Raw genomic sequence first — 20,646 nt, 5'->3', positions numbered from 1 at the left:
TTTAAATTATTTATATATTTTTTTAAAAAATATTCCTGAATTAAAATATTATAAATTGATATTTATATTTATATTTTTTAAGTGCTATTTGATTCTGGACATATCAAATAGTACACAATTATTAGTTAGTTTATTATTTGAAAGACTAAATAAAATTTGAATATATTTTTATAAATTTGATTAAATTATATTAAATTTATTTAATTTAAATATCATAAAATATTACATTATATATCGACTTTTAGAATAAAATAAATTATAGATTAATAAATATATAATATTTATAATAAAAGAATAATTATTTTACTTTAAGATTTATGGTATAAAATATGATTAAATTATTGTGGAATTCATTTAAATAAACAAAACTCTAATAGTTTGATATGTAGAGAAGATTATATTCGTGAGTTTGTGTTAGTTTTATAAAAATTGATGTGTTTTTTTATATTAATATAATTAATAGTTTGTTCAAAAAAAAACAGAAGAAAAAAGTAATCGTGGGATATAAATAGAAACTCATAAAATCTGGATTTTGGTTTTTATGTGAGAAATGGTAAAAGAGTTAGAATCTGGTTTCCCTATAAAATAGGAAATCTATTTTATCAAAATCTTGATTGGAGAAAAAGTAGATTCTAGAAAACAAAAACCAAAATCTAATGTAGAATCTGCAAATAATCAACCTCTTAATTATAGACCTGAATCGACCCGAACCCGACTCGAAAATTTCCAAGTGTCTATTGGATCTTAATATTTAGGACTCGAAAGATCTGGACCCGAAAGAAACCGATCCCAATCCAATCTGAAGACCCGAACGCTGAGACCTAATAAATCCTATGGAATCAATGCGCTATATCTTGATAGGAATTGAATTTCGATCCGTTTTTGGAATTTTCGAGTTAATCTTCCTACCAAGTTCCATTATATATTTTATAATATGGACCAGTAGCTGTTAAGTGTTAACAACACTTCGGATTTGAATATAATTTGTGCTGCATCTTAAAATTCATGTTGTAACAATCAATCATTCAATCATTTTGGATTCAAACATGTTTTGTAAAATCATACCGGATCAATTCATATATGTATCTTCTATCTCTGATTATATATAAATTGGATTTTTTTTGTTCGAGTTTAGTTCTGATTTGGGTTCTGAATTTTATGTCCATGTCTAGGTAGGACCGTAGGAGTACAGATAATAAATGTAATAATAGTAGAAAAATAAGAAATTGCGGAATTAGGAATTTTGAGTACGATCATTCTTTTCCTAATTAGGAATATTGGAGTATGATACTTTTTCTCCCGTGTTTGGTTTAGTTTGCTTTTCTATCTCATGTAGTAGACTTGTTGTGTTTCTTCCCTTAGTATTTTGAAGTTATCTCTAGTTATTAATGAACACAATATGGACATCTGGCTACTATTAGGGTTCGGTCTGGATATTTTGATTAAAAGTGTACTATTTTCATATTCAGATCAGTTTCAGTTTGGTAAGTTATAGGTTTGAGTATTTTTGGATATAACTGAATATCCTAATTATGCATTAAATATTCAAACCTATATAATATTTACATATTTTGGAATTTTCTCTGTCCAAACTTATATTTGTATTCGAACTAACGTCAATATCCCAAAATAAAATAAAATTCAAATAAACAAAACAAATAAAATATCAACACGAGAGACATGTTTGGGTTTAAGAAAAAAAAATATATATATATATATATATATTAAGAAAATAGGCTTATGAAAAAGTATGTTTAAAATAAATATTTTATATAATTTTGAATATATTCAGATTAACTTCAAAATATTGGATATTATCCGATCGTGTTCGGTCAACCAAACTCCTATAATTCAATACACATTTAGATATTTATATATATATATATATATATATATATATATATATATATATATATATATATATATATATATATATATATATATATATTAGATCGAACTTGAGTTTAGGTTTCTTGGATCAGAATCAGATTAAAATTTCGGATCTAGATATTATGCACAATTCTATATACGAGTATCAATATAGCCTATTAACTAGTGCGTTCTTTTATTTTCTATTTTTATGATTTTTATTGGTCAGATATCAACATGATTAATAACTAAAACATTCGATATTTGTGTCACAAATTTATTATGAACGTGTATTTTGTTTTAATTTTTATTACTGCATAATAAACTTGTTTCTTTTAGAGCATCTCCAAAAAAAAACTCTTTTTGAAGTTTTCAAAATTCTATATTTGAAGTTCAATAGTGTTTTTCTCCAAAAGTAAAACTTCAAACCTAACTTCAAAATTTTTTTGTATTTTATACTATGGCCTTATATTTGTCATAATTAATTTAAATTCATTAAACTTTTTTAAATTTCTAGCCCATATATAAAACATTACAACAATATTAATTAATAAAATTTTACATTAAAATATAAAGTTTTAAATAAAAATACATAATTAATATTATACTTCAAGCAAAATATCATTTTATTCCATAAAATTATTTGTGTAATGCGTATATGAGCAACTAGTGCATTTTGAGTAAAATATGTTTTTTTTTATTTTTAATCTGTATATTAGGAGATAAAAATTATTAAAATCAGGTTATATTTTCAGTCATTAGACGAAACATGCTCATATAGACTATGTAAACCAAACATGTAGCTCCGCATCTATATGGACGATAAACAACGGCTGCTTTCTGGCACTACGTGAAATCATGTGATATTAGTACTTGTATGAACATTAGATTTGAGTAAGAAAGTAAAATAAGAAAATAAAATATTGCTAAAAGACTTAACTTCTATCGATGATATTAATATTCATGAATACATTTGCTATGAAAAAGAAAGAATTGTATGAAAAAGACAATAAAAACAACAACCATCTTATGTTACATAAAATTTGTTTTGGACAATATTTTGGAGATTGTGGAGGCTACATGAATATTAGTGTTGTTGTAATATTTAAATTTGAGTAATAGTTATGTCTTCATGTATTTTTAAATTCTTTTTCTTGCTAAGTTTCTTTTGTATATTGTTGTTGTCTAAATATAGTTTTAAAATATTTTAAAATTTTATTTAATTTTTATGTGTAAAACTTAAAGTATAAAGTTTTTTAAAAAATATTTATGAAATATAAATTTTTAATGATTAAAACAAAAATATGTTTAAGAATCATAAATATGATATGTAATTGTACGGACTAAACTGCAAACAAAAATATAAAAATTCAAATTTGAAGTTTTGATTAGTGAAATTTAAAATATGAAATTTCAGTATTTGAAACTCTAAAGTTGAAGTTTTAAAATTTATTTTTGGAGAACAAAAAAACTTCATATTTGAAATTATAAAATATTTTTTTGGAGATGCTCTTACAACGGTGGTATTTTAGGCACCGGTACATTTAACTTTGATTGCAGTGGGACAAAAAGTTTATCTATGAAATTATATTTTGAAAAAGAGTAATTATGTAGGTAGTGGTCGGTTGCCGGCCTCTGAGTAAGCCATTGGCTTACCCGCCGATGTACTTCGAATGAATTTTTTTCTTTTTTGAAAAAACTTAAAAGAACATTTTTTGACAAAGGACTAAAAACTTAAAATTCTATACAAATTAGTTACAATGTTAATTTTAATCTCCACGTTATTACGGAAGGAAATCGAGTATTTCTCTACTCAGGACCGGCTCACAAAGAAGGTTAAGCGGTGCAACCGTTCCGGACACAAACCCGTGTCCCCCCGTATAGTAATAATTAAGGTACCCAATTTTTATATACATCTATATTTTTATATATAAAAAATTATAAATATAATAAATAAAATTGAAAAGGATCCAAAATTATTGATATATATATATAGTTTTATTTTCAATACAATATACAAAATATTACTAATTAAATTTTAAAAATATTTTAAACATTATATGCATATAAATTTTAAAAGTAAAAAAAAATTTTGTCCTGTGGCCCCTAAGGAGCCGGCCCTGTCTCTACTTCCATATGAAAATGAGATGAGGTATATTAATGTTAATTTTAGTATATTTTTGAAAAATGTAAAATTTAAATATATTAGTTTCTTTTCAACGAAAAAAATTGTGTATATTAGAGTTTCGTTCAACGCAAATTTTGAAACTTTTTTTTTATCATAAAGGAAAAAGAAAATAAAGGAGAGTGAGGGTGGTGATATCTTCAATAACAAACTTTAAAATCTTATAAAACGCATATACCACTTTCATCTTTGTAATTGATTCAGCTTTTTTCTATTTAGTTTTTTATTTAGCTATACTGAATATCGTGGTAGTGCTATATATATTGGTGAAATACTCTAAATGGATTCTCGCTGTTGTCTTACAAGTATAAAATACATTTTTCTTGAAAGTATATATTAAAACTTATGGGCTTTTTATTATTATTTTGAAATTTCATTAGTGCCTCACATAAAAATGTTTTTAGATCCGGTTTAAACTGTATTACTTTTTTTTTTGTTTTCTATTAAAATTTTCAAACAAACTAAAACGAATTTTTATATATTTAAGAAATCAAATTTCAGTATTTTATTGGTGGCTAGTAGAGGTACTAAACCTACTTTCTGTTGCTATGTGATGGATAGTGAATTACATTCGTTTGAAAATTATCAAGACATTTATTTAAATCACTTGATTCCGGTAGAATTATGGATTCTGATCTGCCAAAAAAGAATGTGCTGATCGACATCATAATTAAGAGGTTGTTCTTTCCTCTACCGAAGGTTGTACATCATTTATGCCACCGATCCGACATCACAACACCGATCCATAAAACGAGTCCGGATATCCACAGTTTAAACGAATACCTAATCTATAGTATTATTTGCCAAGTAAGTTTTTGGAATCGAGCTCTCACATTAAAAATTAGAATGGTTATATAATCTTGTTTATATCTTTAATGAATAAAATGTATAACTAAATTAAAAAATAAAAACGAAATTTTAATTTATTTGATTAGATAATTGATTAAAATTAATAATAGTAAGAATATCCGAAATCTGAAAATATAATTTTAAAAAAAGATAATTTATGTATATATTGTATTGTTATGTGAAAAAGTCTTTTAGTAAAAAGTTAAAAACATGAATTATATAACTAAATATTAATCAAATAAAATTTTAAGTTCTGTCCGATGAAATTATACTATAAGGTTCATGAAAACCTTTTCCATGAAAACCTTTTCCATGAAATTCCGAATTCTTTTTAATTTTAAGTTCCGTCCGATGAAATTTTCCCGTCGTGGCATTTATGAGAATTCGGATCTTCACTTTTCTCACGTTTTGGTTGTTTTCGTTCGATGATTCAGCGTTCTTCCAGGCGGTAGTGGTCTTCTATCTGAATTTTAGGCTTTAGTTTCAGTGAAAATCAGGGGTCTAATAAGGAGCTTTTTTATTTTTTAGTTAGGTTATATTTTAAGTTTTTCTTATTGGGTTTTTAGTTTTATTTTGTAAATTCGTATCTGTGTATACTTTGTGAAACAAAAAAAATTATTTTGATATAGAAACCTTCTTTAAAGTTAGGCGGTATTATCACCAATTCGTTATAAATACAAATGTTATAGTGGTGGGTTCAAACATTCTCAACAAACAAACAAACAGTTCACTTCTTTGTTCTTCACATAGGTTTTTGAGTTTCAACTATGGAACCAAATCGTGTTCAGTTTCTTGAGAACAAGACCTTGCTCGTTACAGGCGCTTCCGGTTTCCTCTCTAAAGGTAATTCTTTGTCGCCTCCTCTACAGCAAGAAATCAACTGACTAAATGTCGGAGCAACTTTATTGTAATAAATCCATTCGGCGTAATTCATGAATATTATTAATATCTGGACATAGTTTTCGTGGAGCGAGTTCTGAGTTTGCAACCAAACGTGAAGAAGCTTTACCTTCTCGTAAGAGCATCTGACAATAAATCCGCGGAACAACGGTTACACAATGAGGTATATTTACATATACGTACATACCAAAATGTATGAACCAAATTTTGCGTTAGAAATTTCGTACGAAAATCAATTTTCTGATTTTGATTACTTTAAAACAGGTTTTCGAGAAAGATTTGTTTAAGGTGTTAAGAAAGAATATTGGTGACGAAAGTTTAAACGCCTTGGTATCGGAAAAAGTTGTTCCTGTTCCAGGCGACGTAACATTAAACAATATGGGAGTGAGTGACTCTAACCTTTTGCAAGATATGATGCAAGAGACTGACATTGTTGTCCATGCAGCTGCCACCACGAGATTCGACGAAAGGTTGTAGTACATTCGTTTATATATAGTTACTTATTGGCAACCATATTAATTAGATTTCGGTTCGTTTGTATGTGAAAAGATACGATGTAGCACTTCGGATCAACACATTTGGAGCGCTCAATGTCCTTAACTTTGCTAAGAAGTCTGTGAAAGCACAATTGCTTCTCCATGTATCAACTGGTGAATCATTTAAACTTTGTTTTTTTTAATAACCTACGGATATTTCAAATCTCAGGCTAATTCCGAGGCCTTTGCAAAAAGGCCAGATCTTCTTTTCATTTAAAGTGTTTGTACTTTGTAATGACCAGCCATGATTGAAACAAATTAACATCATCAAGGGAACTCATTTAAACCTTTGGTAATCAAATTCATTCATATACATGCCCAACCTAGAGTATAAACTATTAAGACGTTGATTAAGACATTTATTTTATTAAGTATTTTATACTAGACTTTTTAATGTTTATATGTAAACAAAGTTTGTAGGCTTATTAATAACAGTAATATTTATAGACGTTTAACATCTATCTATCTATATAAATTATAGATAATATAAATTACAGTTGGCTTCACTCTTAAGCTGTTCATGTCGTCTTCCATGTCAATAAGTCGGGCGTTGTCTTTTTCGTTATTATGTTGTTGTTATGTATGTTAGTTAATTTTTTTAATATTTATAACATACAAACTAGAAAATGAAGGAAAATGTGAATTTGTGATGAGTAAGTACTCCTTCTATCTCAAAACGTATGTTTTAAAAATTGTACACTTATTAAAATATTTAAATTTAAATTATGAATTTATATTTTTATTTTATGTGATTAAATATTTTCATAATTTTTAGTTATTTAAAATTCATTGAACGTAATTAATATTTTGAAGTTATAATTTATAATTTATTACCTAATAAAAAATGTATTGAAAAATGTAAAAATATATCCTTATGGATTATGTTTTTTCAAAAACAAGGATTAATACAAAACGAGACAAACATATAAGATTAGTTATAGTTATGTGTTAATCGTAACATGTATTATTTTAATTTTATTTGGTAATATAACTGTATTGTTTATAAGGTTTTAGTATAATTAATATGTATTATATATAGTATTAGAAACTATATAAAAATCTTATTTTAAAATTTAGCGTAGAGCGTTTAATAATCTTGGATCGGTAATTCGGTATATACATTATTTGTATATATCGACACTAGTTATAATATTCATGTATACATATTTGTTTTCTTTTCTAGCTTATGTTTGCGGGGAAAGATCGGGACTTATACAAGAGATACCTTTTGCAATGGGAGACACTCTTCACGGAAAAAACAAGGTAGATATCAATACCGAAATGCAGCTGGTAGAGCAGAGATTGAAACAACTCGTTGAACAAGGTTGTTCAGAAGAAGAAACTAAACATGCCATGAGAGATCTTGGGTTGAAAAGGTTTGTGTTCACATGCCAAAATTATAAATACTATGAAGTAATTTCTTTCTTTGGCACGAATGTTTTTTTTTTGCTAAAATCATTGGCACGAATGTTAAGAAACTATGAAGTAACTTGAGGCACGTTGCTTACACGTAATGTTAATTAGGGCAAAGCATTTTGGATTGCCAAACACATATGTCTTCACCAAAGTAATGGGAGAGATGTTTCTTGGACACTATAGAGAAAATATGCCTATTGTAGTAATACGTCCCGCAATGATCACAAGCACTTTCTCGGACCCATTTCCCGGTTGGATTGAAGGCGTCAAGTAAGCTACTATTTGTCGTCAATATGACTGTTTTTCTGAAAGGATGTTAAATTTATTCATCTAAAAAAACTTTTTACAAAAAATATGTGGCATTGATCTTATTGTTCAATTATGGATTGATATACTAATCTAGAAAGTAAATAACTTTGCTCAGAAGATATCTAAGTGAATAGGGAGCGAAACCAAGCTGCCATCAAATCCAATTATAATTTATCTCTGACTCAACTTCTTTTGTGGTTATTGTATATATGAAGAACCGTAGACACTGTGATTGTATCATATGGGAAGGGAATGCTTAAGTGTTTCCTCGTTGATCAAAAAACGGCATGTGATATTGTAAGTTCACTAGTAACGTTACCAATATTGTAAAAATTGAATTAAGACTCCATATTTTACTAGCTTGATTCTAACACAAAAGGTATGTCCATAACAAGATACCCGTCGACATGGTGGCAAATGCAATGATCGCGACATCAGCTGAACATTTCCATGATTCAGGAAGCCATACCGTTTACCATGTGGCCTCATCTTACCGGAATCCAATAACGTATAAGCAAATTAACGAAATTATTATTCGTTATTTCAAGAAAAGCCCTCTGCTTGGCCGCAGTGGTATGCCTATAGTCCCAAAAGCGCTAGTACTTTTATCCACTAAGGCTATGTTCCGTCTCTACACGAGCCTTCGGTTTAAATTACCTTTACAGGTACACATATACATTGATTGCAAGCGAGGTAGATTTATCTCTAGGAGTGTCTTTTATAATCTAAACTATCATATTAAAACCATTATCTCTTTTTTATCTATTTTTCGTTTCTGTAGATTTTGGGATTGCTTAGCATAACTTTCCCATCGCAATTTGGAAATACTTATCAACATCACAATCGTAAATTCAAGATGGGCATGAGATTGGTTGAACTTTATGAGCCTTATCTACTCTTTAAGGGCATGTATGTCTCTATCTCTCACATTACATGTCTACTTACGTGGTATATTATAAATATAGAGTTGTTTACACCATGGGTCACATTCTGAGTTTGTCTTACATTCAGAGACACATTCAACATTTGAGGCACTTTTCCTTGTCACTTGCTAGTTGATCGGACAATAATACCCTAAATGAGAGTTTTGTTTTTAATTTCAACTTCATTTATTTATTTGTTTGTATCTCAAATATTGATAAATATAAATAAATAAATTTAATGTAATAAATTTTAACTTTTCATCCTCTACATTTTGACATCCATTTATATATACTTTAGAAATTTAAAAATAAAAACATAGAAAATGATTTTATAATTAAAATATTTTAGATAGTATTGGATGGATAAGCCATCCACAAGAAAAAAAATATAAATGAATGAATTATAGACAAAGAAAATGTGGATATAATTTAAAAAGTGATAATTAGATTTCATCAAATATATGAATTTATAGTTTGTGTTCGATGTAGAAAATGTAAGAAAGATAATCTTCTTTGTGGATAAAATTTTTCAGGTTGAAGCCACCCACTAGTTCCTAGAGATCTATTCAACCATCCACACATAACACATCCATGCTTCATCTATCCACACACCACTTATCCACGCAACCCCATCCACACGCTATCCGTCCACATCTTTTACAGATCTGGATTCTGAAATCGTAACTTTGCAGATCTGGATTTTGAAATCCACAACACACTGAGAATCGATTAAAAAGATTAAAAAGATCAGACAATTTCAGAGAATCTAGGATTTAGAAGATCAGAATGTCAAACTACCTTCTTCTTTTTTTCTACATCTTTTCATTTTTTTACAAACGGTAGTCTTTCGGTTCGCCTTTTTTCTTTTGTGTTAGGGAGAGGAAAAAAAAAAAAAGTGATAGAATAATTGGAAGATGAAATTTGGATAAAGTCACGTTGAAAGAATGAGAGAAACAAGAAAAAAAGTAAAAAAGTGTTAATGTACAGATTTTTTTCAGTTAGGGAGTTTTTGGTCTTTTTAACACTAGAAAGTGTCTTACAAGCACATTGTGTCCTGCAGTGTAATTGATAAGACAAAATGTGCCTCCAAATGTAAAAAATTCATAAATAAAAGCCTTTTTCAATATACAGGATCTATATTTCTTTTTGTCGTGCCTTAAGTCACAATTTAACTATAATTGTTTTGACTTTATACTGACATGTAGATTCGATGATAGAAACCTGGAAACATTACGAATCAAGAATGGAGCCAAAGAGACGAACGGCATACCCGGGTTCAGCTCCAAATACATTGATTGGGAAGATTATTTTATCAATACACATATCCCAGGCCTCGCTACACACCTACTCGATAAATAAATAAAGTCCAAAACATGAAATATGAAGTATATATTTAAACATAAAAATAAACTCCATCACACACATCTGGATACGCTCAGATTCTCAAGTGCTCGCTAGAGCAATAGACCGGAAATGAGGTCCGTCAGAGCTCCACAGCGTCGTCATGGACATCCTCAGTCTTTCTTCTTCATTTAATTTCTGTTTTTTCTCATATATCTCTAGATCGTGTAGTGAGCTAGCAGATGTCTTGGCCAAAGCCTACTTAAACAACTTCACTCTTGTAGGGCTCTAAACCCATTTTAATAAAATGATTCAAGTGTTTCAAAAAAAAAAAGGAAGTCAAGTCAAAAAAATATTGTAATATTGTATTATGTGGTTTAAGCGAGCCTACAATTTATAATAATTAGTCGATATAATTTCTAAAGATAATGTTGGCTTTGTTTTCCTGCCATCCTCTATGTTACGGCAAAAAAGTAAAGTCGGATGAATTAAAGAGCCGTTAATATAAAAGAAAAGCAAAAGTGTGTAAAGCCAACCACAAAGATCAACGCATGTTGGTCACTTTAATTACAGATTACTAATTTATTTTATATAAAGCTTACATACGTTCCACATATTTCACTCGGACAATAAAAGATATCTAAAGCCATCAAATTCTCATAAATACTTTGTTTTAATTCGAGGATTCTCCAATGGCGAATCATCAAGCAGCTCTTGCAGCATTCTTCCTATTCGTTTTGGCCGTCTTCTCCAACTTTGAGCTCTCGGCTTCTTCGATTGTTTGTGGCAAGGTCTCTTGCCTAGACTGCCACAGTGATTTCGACTTCTCAGGTCTACTTGTTTCACTAGCTAGCTCCTAGCTTTTACTTCATCCCATTTTGTTTTCAAACTTATACTATAATCATCACATTATATATGTAACTTCTACTCTAAAAACGGTTATAATAAGAGAGAGCTGATATTTTATTGCCATCTTCTTTTGATTATTTTATTCAAATGGTGTTCCTCTATGCATCTTTATTCTTTCTCTGTTTCTAAATGATATTCCATCCATTTTCAAAAGTAAAAATGTTTTAGATTTTTTTTTGTTCCATAAAGATAGATTTTTTATATTATTAGTGTACTTTTTTATATTTTTGTGAAAAATTAATTGGGAATATTTGAATTGACTAAATTTTATTGGTGGAAGTTATTGGAAGGTATATAATAAAGTAAAAAATAAATTAAAGTATATATATTTATTAAATTCTTAATAAATGTGAATACTCTAGACAATCTTACTTTCGTGAGCGAAGGGAGTATATTTTTGTGTTTACACATATTAAAATTAATTATAAATACAGTAGTTTTTTGTGTTAAATTATTTTTCACAAATTTAAACTAATAATATTTGAAAAAGGTACAATTGATTGAAATAAAAATTTTACAATCTACCACTATTATTTAATAAAAAATTTAGAATATATATAAAGTATATTTTAAAACCAAATTTTAATTTTAAAATATTTGTTTTAGAAAGGGGAGGAGTATATTATATAGAGAGACGTGCAATTATTTTAAGCATGCACTGATTTTGTTTTGTAAACAATTATTTTTTCAGGCATTAAGATTCCTCTTAAAGTGTGATGGAGAGAAGAAACCTGTGACCACCATGGCGGCCTAAGACCGATCGTTCCTGTCAGTGCTTCCGACCGCCAATGAAAAAGTCACTATGAAGTGACTTGCAGCTATTGGGAGGTCCTGAGCAACTGTATGCTCACAAAAACAACTTGGTCTCTGAACTGGTCAAGTCCAAACATGAGTCCAAAGTTTTAACTACATCAAACCCGCTTTCGTTCTCCCTCTCATGCCCAAAACCAACCGCAGATAACGTCGGAAATATAATCAGAGATTCGAAAACTGTTGATTTTCCGGGAACAGGAGGTTTTGGATTCCCACCCGCTAGCTTTTTCCCTTTCTTACCAATCATTGGCATCCCTTGATTTACTTAAATGTTGCTTTGATAAGACATGCAAACTTATTTTTTCATATCTAAAATTGAAGAGGGCCAAGAAATTATACTGTACTAGCAAATTACGAAATTTGTTTCGCTTTGTGAAATCTAATGTTTTGTTTATATTTATGATAATAAAACACTGTTTATTGGTTTCTTGTGATTTTATTCCGTTATTTTGTAATAAGATTGGGTTAATCTAACATAAATAGAGAAAATTCACCAAGAGTAATAGGAATAATATAAATAAAACTGTCTTTAAACAAAATCTTAATCATGAAAGAAATGAAAACGAAATCTCCTCTCAGCCCTGATGATACCTTGAGAGAAACTTTAGAGATAAAATAATCTTAGAAAACACGGGTAGGTGGACTCATAGTGCTCTTCAAGTACAAGCACCTCACCTGCCAGATAAATTTTAAGCAACATCTCAGAGTTAGAGACTGATAAATGTAAGAAGATGATCTAAAAAGAAGATGAAAAAGAAAGAATTTTTACTAACGTTTTGCCAGTTTTTCTTCAAGAGGGAAACAAGGAAGTTGACGCTCATCTGAACATTCTGGAAGATCTGCTTCTCTTCCATGCCGAGATTCCCAACGGCGACACCCATGCAAAGAACCTTCTTGAGCTGGAACTTCACTGTTGCCTTTGTCTCATTCACTTTGGCCTCCAAAGACTCTTGGTGACTAACAAGAGTTGGGAACTTTCCTGTTTGTTTGTTGTTCAAAGCGATTATTAAATCATACGAAGATGATGATAATCAAACTCAAGGAAGATTAAGGTTAGTGTGCTAAAAACATGCCTGCCTTGTTGAGACCAGGACCAAGAAGACGGGGAATCTGCTTGATGACGGATTCAGAAGCAAGGAAAGCATGGAACTTCTTGGCTAGCTTCTTAACAAGCTTCTTGTTCTTGTTCAGCTTCTTAAGAGCTTCCACATCCATAGACTCTAACCCAATCTTCTCAGCCTAAGTAAGAAAACAACAGCTTCTTAAGAACATGTCCTCTGATCGTAAAAGGGAGAGGAAAGCTTTTACCTCTTCAACGTGCTGGGCGTCACCGAGCATGCAAATCTTCATCTTGGGCCTTGGAATGTGAGGCAACTTAACGGAACCGCTAAACCTCTTGTCCTTTTGAGGGTCATAGTTCTTGAGACCAATCTGGAGCTCGATAGTCTCGGTGAACTTGCGAGGCTTTGTCTCCTTGCAGTGGGTGATGATGGTTGATATCGCCTCCTTCACGGCTTCACTCTGGAGCTTACTGCATCATTTCAAAATCCAAACTTTAACATACCCAGAATCACAGAACTCATCAAAATGATGACTTCACACACACACAACACCAAAAAGAGCATAAAGGTCGATACTTTATTGAATTAAAGAATCATTTTCAGATACCAATCAGGTTCACAAGTATCCACCACAGAGACAAGACAGCTGAATCATTAACAATGTATCATATCGAGTAGTTGAGCATACGAACCTCATTTTGGCACTTCCTCAGCTACTAGTCTCTCCTGCAAAACAAGGTTTTATCAAGGAACGTTTAGAGACGATGAAGAGTAGCCGTGACCAAGTGAAGAAGAAGAAAGTATACCTTGCGATAGATAGGAGACAGAGAAAAGAACGGCCAGAGAAGTGTTTGTGTAACTTTATATGAGCAAGATGATGAAACCCTAGCCCATATTACTTCTACCAAATTATAAGCCCATTATCATATCAAGGCCCATTACCAATTTAGTCCACTGAATTCAGAAAACCTTGGCTATTGCAAAGTATACATCTGCACGATTTGGGTATATAAGGTTTGATCGGTCACACGATTAAACATGTACGGTAAGAATTTTAAAAATTAATAATATTGGGACTATGAAATTTTATTAATTTATAAAACAAAAAAAATGTGATTTTATCGTATATCTATTAATTAATTTTTAAAAATTCAAGTTTTATGCTATTTGGTTTATATGAAATATGTTTCATAGAATTTAAATGTAGTTTAAGATATAATTTTACTAAATATTATAAAAAATATATTGAAGTGTTAAGAAAAAATATAGATGAACTTCATTGTGAATATAAAACAAATAATACAATGTTTTGTTTGCACTTATATAAATCTTATATATAAATTTATTTATAATGAATTTAGTGGGACTATTACGTAGGATTTTCTAGAAAATTATTATCTTATATTTTTTGATTAGTGCCATATATATATTAATTGCAAACATTTTTTTATTACTATATTAAGTTTCCAAGAGAGAATAAACACTTTTTTATATATATAGATATCTATCAATATGTTGAATACTCTTTTCGCATTCATGTGTTTTTGGTAAAACCCAAAGAACATATCTCCCTGGCCCATTACTCATGATTACAGAAATTTATTTTGTGCCTGAAAATGAAAATCTTCACCCACTAAAAGCCTTTTTAGTTTTTATCGTCTTCGTTGCTTCACATACTTTAACTACACCGCCTCACCGAACCGCAATTGTAAATCGTCTACATTCACAATAATAACGAAGCTTTTCATTTACGTCTTTTAATCTACACCTCTCCTCACATTTAATTATCATGCACCTCCTCATATGTTCTCCCGATCCTTTAATCCTAATAAATAAAGATGGTTACAACCACAAATCTCACCACTTCCTCAAACTCTTTCCTATCTATCGATTTGAAACTCAGACAACATCAATGGCATCCTCCATGTCTAATATGAAGTCTGTCATTGTCGGCAGACAGTTGTTACTGTGGGTGGTGGCGGTGAACTATATGCAGAAGATGAAACCGCCAGCAATAGATCCCTTGATCGGAGAAGAACAAGCTCCAAGCTGTTCTAGCAAAACAGATCAATGAAGGAGGTACACAAGTGGTTCCTTGCTAGGTATATTATCTCTCTGATTTGAAATTTAATTTTTACATCGGCTTTTATGGTATCTGATTCGCAGTTGATGATCTGATCTATTAGATTCATTAAGTTGAAATTCTGGGCTTTAACAATGGTTATATATATTGCATTGTAGAACTGTGACTCACATCACATAGTTGATTTTGATTTCTATTGAGAATTCATCAAACTTCTTAGCTTCTTCTATTTTCATATATTAATATTTTGTATCCCTGTATAATCTGGATGATGATGCTTTTGATTAAGAAACTCATCATATATACAATACTATATGTTTGCTCATAGGTAGCCTCGTTCGTGAGCATTAGCAATAAACACTATAATTGTTGTTTGTTCATAGGTAGCCTCGTTCGTGAGCATTAGCAATAAACACTATAATTGTTAGAACAGATCATTTGTGTAACATGATTGTCTCAAACAGGAAGCATATCTATCATGTGATGAAAGAATCTTCTTTTTGTCTTATTCTCACTCACGATCAAAATTTTCAGACACCAAAAAATTTGATCCGTATCTGATTTGAAAGGGGTAAAAAATATATGAATATGTTTTGTAAAATGGTACAAAACATATTTGAACCTGATATGTTATTAACCGAATCCCAACGGGTAAACTCACATTTGTTTGAATAGTATTGATTCATTTTTTTTAACTAGGTAGAAAAATAGAAAAAAATAACACACATGATGTCCATCAAAGCCAAATGAGCACCAAGCCCACAGCTGGATTTACTATGTAAAACAGTTTTGAAACTAAACTGAACCAATCCAAACCGAATATATTTTGCCCAATAGACCCAAAACCGACAGTTCTTATCCGGAACTGCACTGAATACTCAAATGATCATACTTAAGGCAAATCTTCAAGAAGTTAGTCACTACACACATCAAATTACAATTAAGCGTAAGCTTTTTTAATCAAATGTTGTTCCAACGAAACACTTTTGAAATGGAAAATAACATATATCTAATATATTAAAACAGAAGTCATGACTTCTTTTCATGTGTGATTTTTTTTAGTTTGGACCATTCCTAGAAAATATCATATTTTACATAAGTTCATTATTATATCTTTTAATATCTTTATCTTTTTATTTGAAATACAAATGAATATATTTAAAATATTCTAACAAAATCTTCTTAAAATCTTCTTAGAATCTGTTTAAATTTACTTTTGAAAATTAGTTAGTTTTAATTTAAATTATCATAAAATATAATTAGAAATTAAAATTGAATATAGTTTTGGTTTATAAACAAAAATTTAAATAAAATGAAATTAATTAATTTCAAAAATACATTTACTAATAATTTTTAAAGATTTTGTTAGAAATAAATATTTATTTCTATTTTAATTTTTTCAAATTTGTTTTCTAATAAAATAAAAATCATGATTTTTTGATGAATGATATTTTTATTTGGACCATCATTTAAATTTTCTATTAAATGTATATCACTAATGCATATATATATAATATTTTTAACTACTTTAATCATAATATCTTTTATATCTTTTAATTTTTTTAAAAAAATTTAAAATTCCAACAAATCTCTTGAAAAAGATTATAATAAGATCTTAATTATCATAAATTGAATATAAATATTTTCAACTAATTTTGTAATTAGTAATGAAATGTTACTAACAGAATAAAAACGTTATATTGAACAAAATATGATAAAATTATTTTAAATTGATAAGTTAACATATTTTATTTTCATAAATATAAAATATTTATTTTAAAAATATAATATGTTGGTTGAACGGGTTAAAATTAGTAAACTATATGATATATGTATAAAAATTTATCTTATCTTAAACTTTTTAATATACAGTAATTTATTATATAAAATTAATAACATTAAAAAAATTACTAAAAAAATCTAGCAATTTGAATTACGGATCATGATTATAATAAATTAAATACAAAATTGTTTTCATAAATGTTGTTTCATGTATTAAAAAAATTAGTTTAGTAATCAAACGCAAATTCAATAGGACAAATATATAATAAGCAACATATATATATGATGATTTTAATTTACAGCATAAAAACTATAAAATTATTATATTTGGCATAATTATACAAACATTTAAATATGTGAGTAACATTAAAAATATATAGTAATTATGTAAAACAAATATCTATATATATATATATATTTTTTTTTTGTAACACATACTTTTCCATAAATAAAGAAGGCCTCAGGCCCATTGTCGACCCACTAAGGGTTAGAAACAACTGAAACAGAAAGAGCGAGTTTGGCTAGTCGATCGGCTTCCACATTGGAAGACCGAGGAACATGAGCAAAAGAGATCTCGACAAACACAGAAGAGAGTTTTTGTATATCTTTGACGATACCAAAAATCTCTTTCACCTGTGCGTCGTTGTTGATAGCTCTGATGAGCGTTGAGTTGTCAGAGAGCATCCGGAGCTTGGAGAGCTCGAGCTTCACTGCGTCGATGATACCTGCACGGAGCGCCAGTGCTTCCGCAATAAGAGGGGAGTTTACACTTCCTTGGGGTTTCGATCCTTGGCTGATAGTGGTTCCCGATTCTTCTCTGATGATCCAAGCTAGTCCCGCTTTCTTCGACTGGGCGTCAAAGGCCGCGTCTGATTTGCATGTCGGTATAGCATCGTCGGTGGTTGGAATCCGGTGAGTCCTCCTTGCTTGTGTTAGTCCCTGCGTTGTTGGTATTTTCTGCGGTTGCGCATTGATCCATTCCCTTGCAAGTCTTACAGCTTTTGTTGCGATTTCTTCAGGTGTGAGAGTTCTTTTCTCAAACAGTAGTGTATTCCGAGCTGTCCAAAGAACCCAACACATCCATGGGAGGATAGTGGTGGAGACCCCTGTAGGGGGGAGGCATATCAAACGTCTACAGGCTATTACCGCTTTTTTGAAGTCTGTCTCCGTAGCTAGGTGAACTACTTGTCTTAACGGGATTAGCTTCCAGACTTCTTGAGCAAAAGGGCAATTAAAAAAGATGTGCATTGCGGATTCTGTACCCTTGCATCTGATACATAGCGCCTCTGATTGAATTCCGCGTCTTCGCAGGTTCTCTCCAAGTGGGATCGCCTCTTGGATGATTGACCACATGAACAACTGCACCTTAGATGAGCATTTTGCATTCCAGATGTCCTTTATCCAGTCAAAAGCGTATGCGCTATGTTCTTGTATACGCTGAGTTCTCATTGCTGCTGTATAGTAACCTGATTTAGTGGTGTATTTGCCTGATTGTAGCGGTTGCCATACATGGATGTCCTCTGTGGTCGGATGTCCTGGATTTAGCAGCTGGATCTCCTTTGCCATCAGAGGTAAAAGCGCTTCGACTTTACTCTTGTTCCACTTCATGTCAGACGTTAGGAGGTCGGAGACCGTTAGGTCCAAAGCTGATTCTTGTATAGGTCCATATGGCTTAGTGTTCTTATCTAAAGATATCCAAGAATCTTTCCACACCTTAGTTGATAAGCCATTCCCTAGTGCCTTGCCCACATTATCTCTTAGTAACTCTCGACCATGTAAGATGCTCCTCCAACCATGAGAACACACTGCGGGAACTGAAACTTCCATGAAGCTTTTATTATGGCAATATTTTCCCAGGAGTACTCTCGCCAGTAGACAGTTTGGATTAGTTAAGATACGCCATGCTTGCTTAGCTAGGAGGGCTTGATTGAATAATTGAATATCCCTTAGTCCTAAACCACCTCCCGCCTTCGGCATAGTTAGTCTGTCCCAAGCCACCCAGCACATTTTCTTAACTCCATCGGAACTGTCCCACCAGAACCGTGTAAGAACTGACTGTATTCTCTTACATAAACTGACAGGTAACTCAAAACAAGACATAGTAAACGTAGGGATTGCCGTCAATACTGCCTTCAGCATGGTCAGTTTCCCGGCCTTTGAGAGGTGTCTTGTTGAATAGCTCGAGGCTCTCTGTCTTATTCGGTCCACCAGTGTTGTAAAAAGGTCCTTTTTCCTTCTGCCGAAATGCTCAGGTAACCCCAAGTATTTTCCTTGGCCTCCTTCTTTTACAATTCCAAGTGCTTCTTTGACAGATCTCTTTGTGTCTTCTGGTGTTCTGGATGAAAAGGTGATTGAAGACTTCTCGCTGTTGATCTTCTCTGTTGATCTTCTGCCCCGAAGCCAGTTCATACTCCTTCAAGATATTAGAGAGTGCAGCGCAACTGGCAGGTGATGTCTGACAGAAGAACATGGTGTCATCTGCGAAGAGCAGATGATTCACTCTTGGACTTCCTCTGGCTACTCGGATGCCTTGCAAGGTACCTTCTTTCTCTGCCTTTTGACACAGCCCTGATAATACTTGGCCGCACAGGATGAATAAGTATGGGGAGAGTGGATCTCCCTGTCTTATTCCTCTTTGAGGAGTCACTGAGCCATGTACTGAATCATTTATTAGGTAGGAGTAGGATACTGTCGACACACATTGCATGATTAGTTGACTCCATTTAGAGTGGAAACCTAGCCTTTGGAGAACTTTCTCAATAAACCCCCACTCTATCCTATCATAGGTTTTAGACATATCTGTCTTGACTGCCATGGTGCATCTTTTCTGAGCTTGAGATATTTTCAGGAACTGAAGCACTTCGTGAGTAATCAAAATGTTATCCGCTATGGCCCTTCCTGGAATGAATGCTGATTGGTTCTCCGAGATGATCAGGTGTAGCACTGTTTTCAGTCTTAGCGCTAGTAGTTTGGAGATGATCTTGAAAAAAACATTGCAGAGGGCAATAGGACGATAATCTGCCACCTTTTTTGCCCCCACTGTCTTTGGAATTAGCCTAACATGGGTTACGTTCTGTGCAGGCCGGAGTACCCCTGTGGTGAAGAAGAGCTGGACTTCCTTGATTACCGCTGGACCCACAACTTCCCAATTTGCTTGGAAGAAGCTAGCCGAGAATCCGTCCGGACCTGGTGCCTTATCAGGGTGAATAGCAAAGGTGGCTTCCCTGATTTCTGCTGCAGAGGGGTCTTGAATCAGTGCTTCATTGATCTGAGATGAAACGCAAGGCCTGAGAGCTTCTTCAACAATGTGTAGGTCTGTGGTCTGGTTAGCCTTGAAAAGGTTGGCATAATATTTGCATATTACGTTAGCTATCTGCTCCTCCTCAAACCAAGGTACACCAGCATCATTTTCTATCACTGTCATACGGTTTTTGGATTTTCTAGCCTTTGTGGTAGCATGAAAATAGCTTGTGTTTGAGTCCCCCAATGCCAACCATAACTGCCTACTTCTCTGCTTCCAATATTCTTCTTCTTGTTTGTAAGCAGTTAATAGTTGCATGTTGATTTGATGGATTAGGTCATCATCAGGCACATGGTTGGACATGGCATCATCGAGTTGGATACGGAGTGTTTCTATCATCTTTCTGCTATTTGCTTGAAACTCCTTACT

General features: G+C 31.5%; 2 protein-coding genes, 1 long non-coding RNA gene and 1 pseudogene across 6 annotated transcripts; 3 read left to right on the top strand and 1 right to left on the bottom strand.

The window, feature by feature from the left end:
* The first annotated feature begins 1,968 nt into the window (after positions 1-1,968).
* On the top strand, positions 1,969-12,476 carry LOC103845550 (putative fatty acyl-CoA reductase 7). 4 transcript variants are annotated; one of them, XR_004452923.1, is made up of 11 exons: positions 1,973-5,746; positions 5,863-5,966; positions 6,068-6,274; positions 6,339-6,453; positions 7,523-7,715; positions 7,864-8,025; positions 8,280-8,361; positions 8,460-8,729; positions 8,846-8,973; positions 10,193-11,159; positions 11,929-12,476. XR_004452923.1 is itself a non-coding variant. In XM_033282757.1 (10 exons), coding segments are annotated over exons 1-10 (1,377 nt in total). In that variant the 5' UTR covers positions 1,969-5,670; the 3' UTR covers positions 10,194-10,329. The 4 variants fall into 4 exon arrangements, 3 of the variants coding, with proteins under 3 accessions (XP_033138648.1, XP_033138647.1, XP_033138649.1); XM_033282757.1 differs by lacking the exon at positions 11,929-12,476 and having other exon boundaries at positions 1,969-5,746; positions 8,846-9,012; positions 10,193-10,329; XM_033282756.1 differs by lacking the exon at positions 11,929-12,476 and having other exon boundaries at positions 10,193-11,300.
* On the top strand, positions 11,001-12,590 carry LOC103845547 (annotated as a pseudogene).
* On the bottom strand, positions 12,540-13,987 carry LOC103845548 (60S ribosomal protein L10a-3). Its single transcript, XM_009122412.3, has 6 exons — positions 13,918-13,987; positions 13,804-13,837; positions 13,359-13,581; positions 13,124-13,289; positions 12,824-13,029; positions 12,540-12,725 (listed from the first exon to the last, which is right to left on the bottom strand). The coding sequence occupies exons 2-6, from the start codon at positions 13,806-13,808 to the stop codon at positions 12,672-12,674; spliced, it is 654 nt and encodes a 217-aa protein (XP_009120660.1). The 5' UTR covers positions 13,809-13,837; positions 13,918-13,987; the 3' UTR covers positions 12,540-12,671.
* A 240-nt stretch (positions 13,988-14,227) lies between these two features.
* LOC103845543 lies at positions 14,228-15,896 on the top strand. Its single transcript, XR_628548.3, has 2 exons — positions 14,228-15,522; positions 15,578-15,896. It is a non-coding gene; the product is annotated as an uncharacterized LOC103845543 (long non-coding RNA).
* Positions 15,897-20,646: the final 4,750 nt, after the last annotated feature.

The sequence above is a fragment of the Brassica rapa genome, chromosome A10, assembly GCF_000309985.2.
Source record: "Brassica rapa cultivar Chiifu-401-42 chromosome A10, CAAS_Brap_v3.01, whole genome shotgun sequence".
Lineage (NCBI taxonomy): Eukaryota > Viridiplantae > Streptophyta > Magnoliopsida > Brassicales > Brassicaceae > Brassica > Brassica rapa.
Note: the sequence above shows the minus strand (reverse complement) of the source record. Positions and strands in the feature narration are given on the sequence as shown.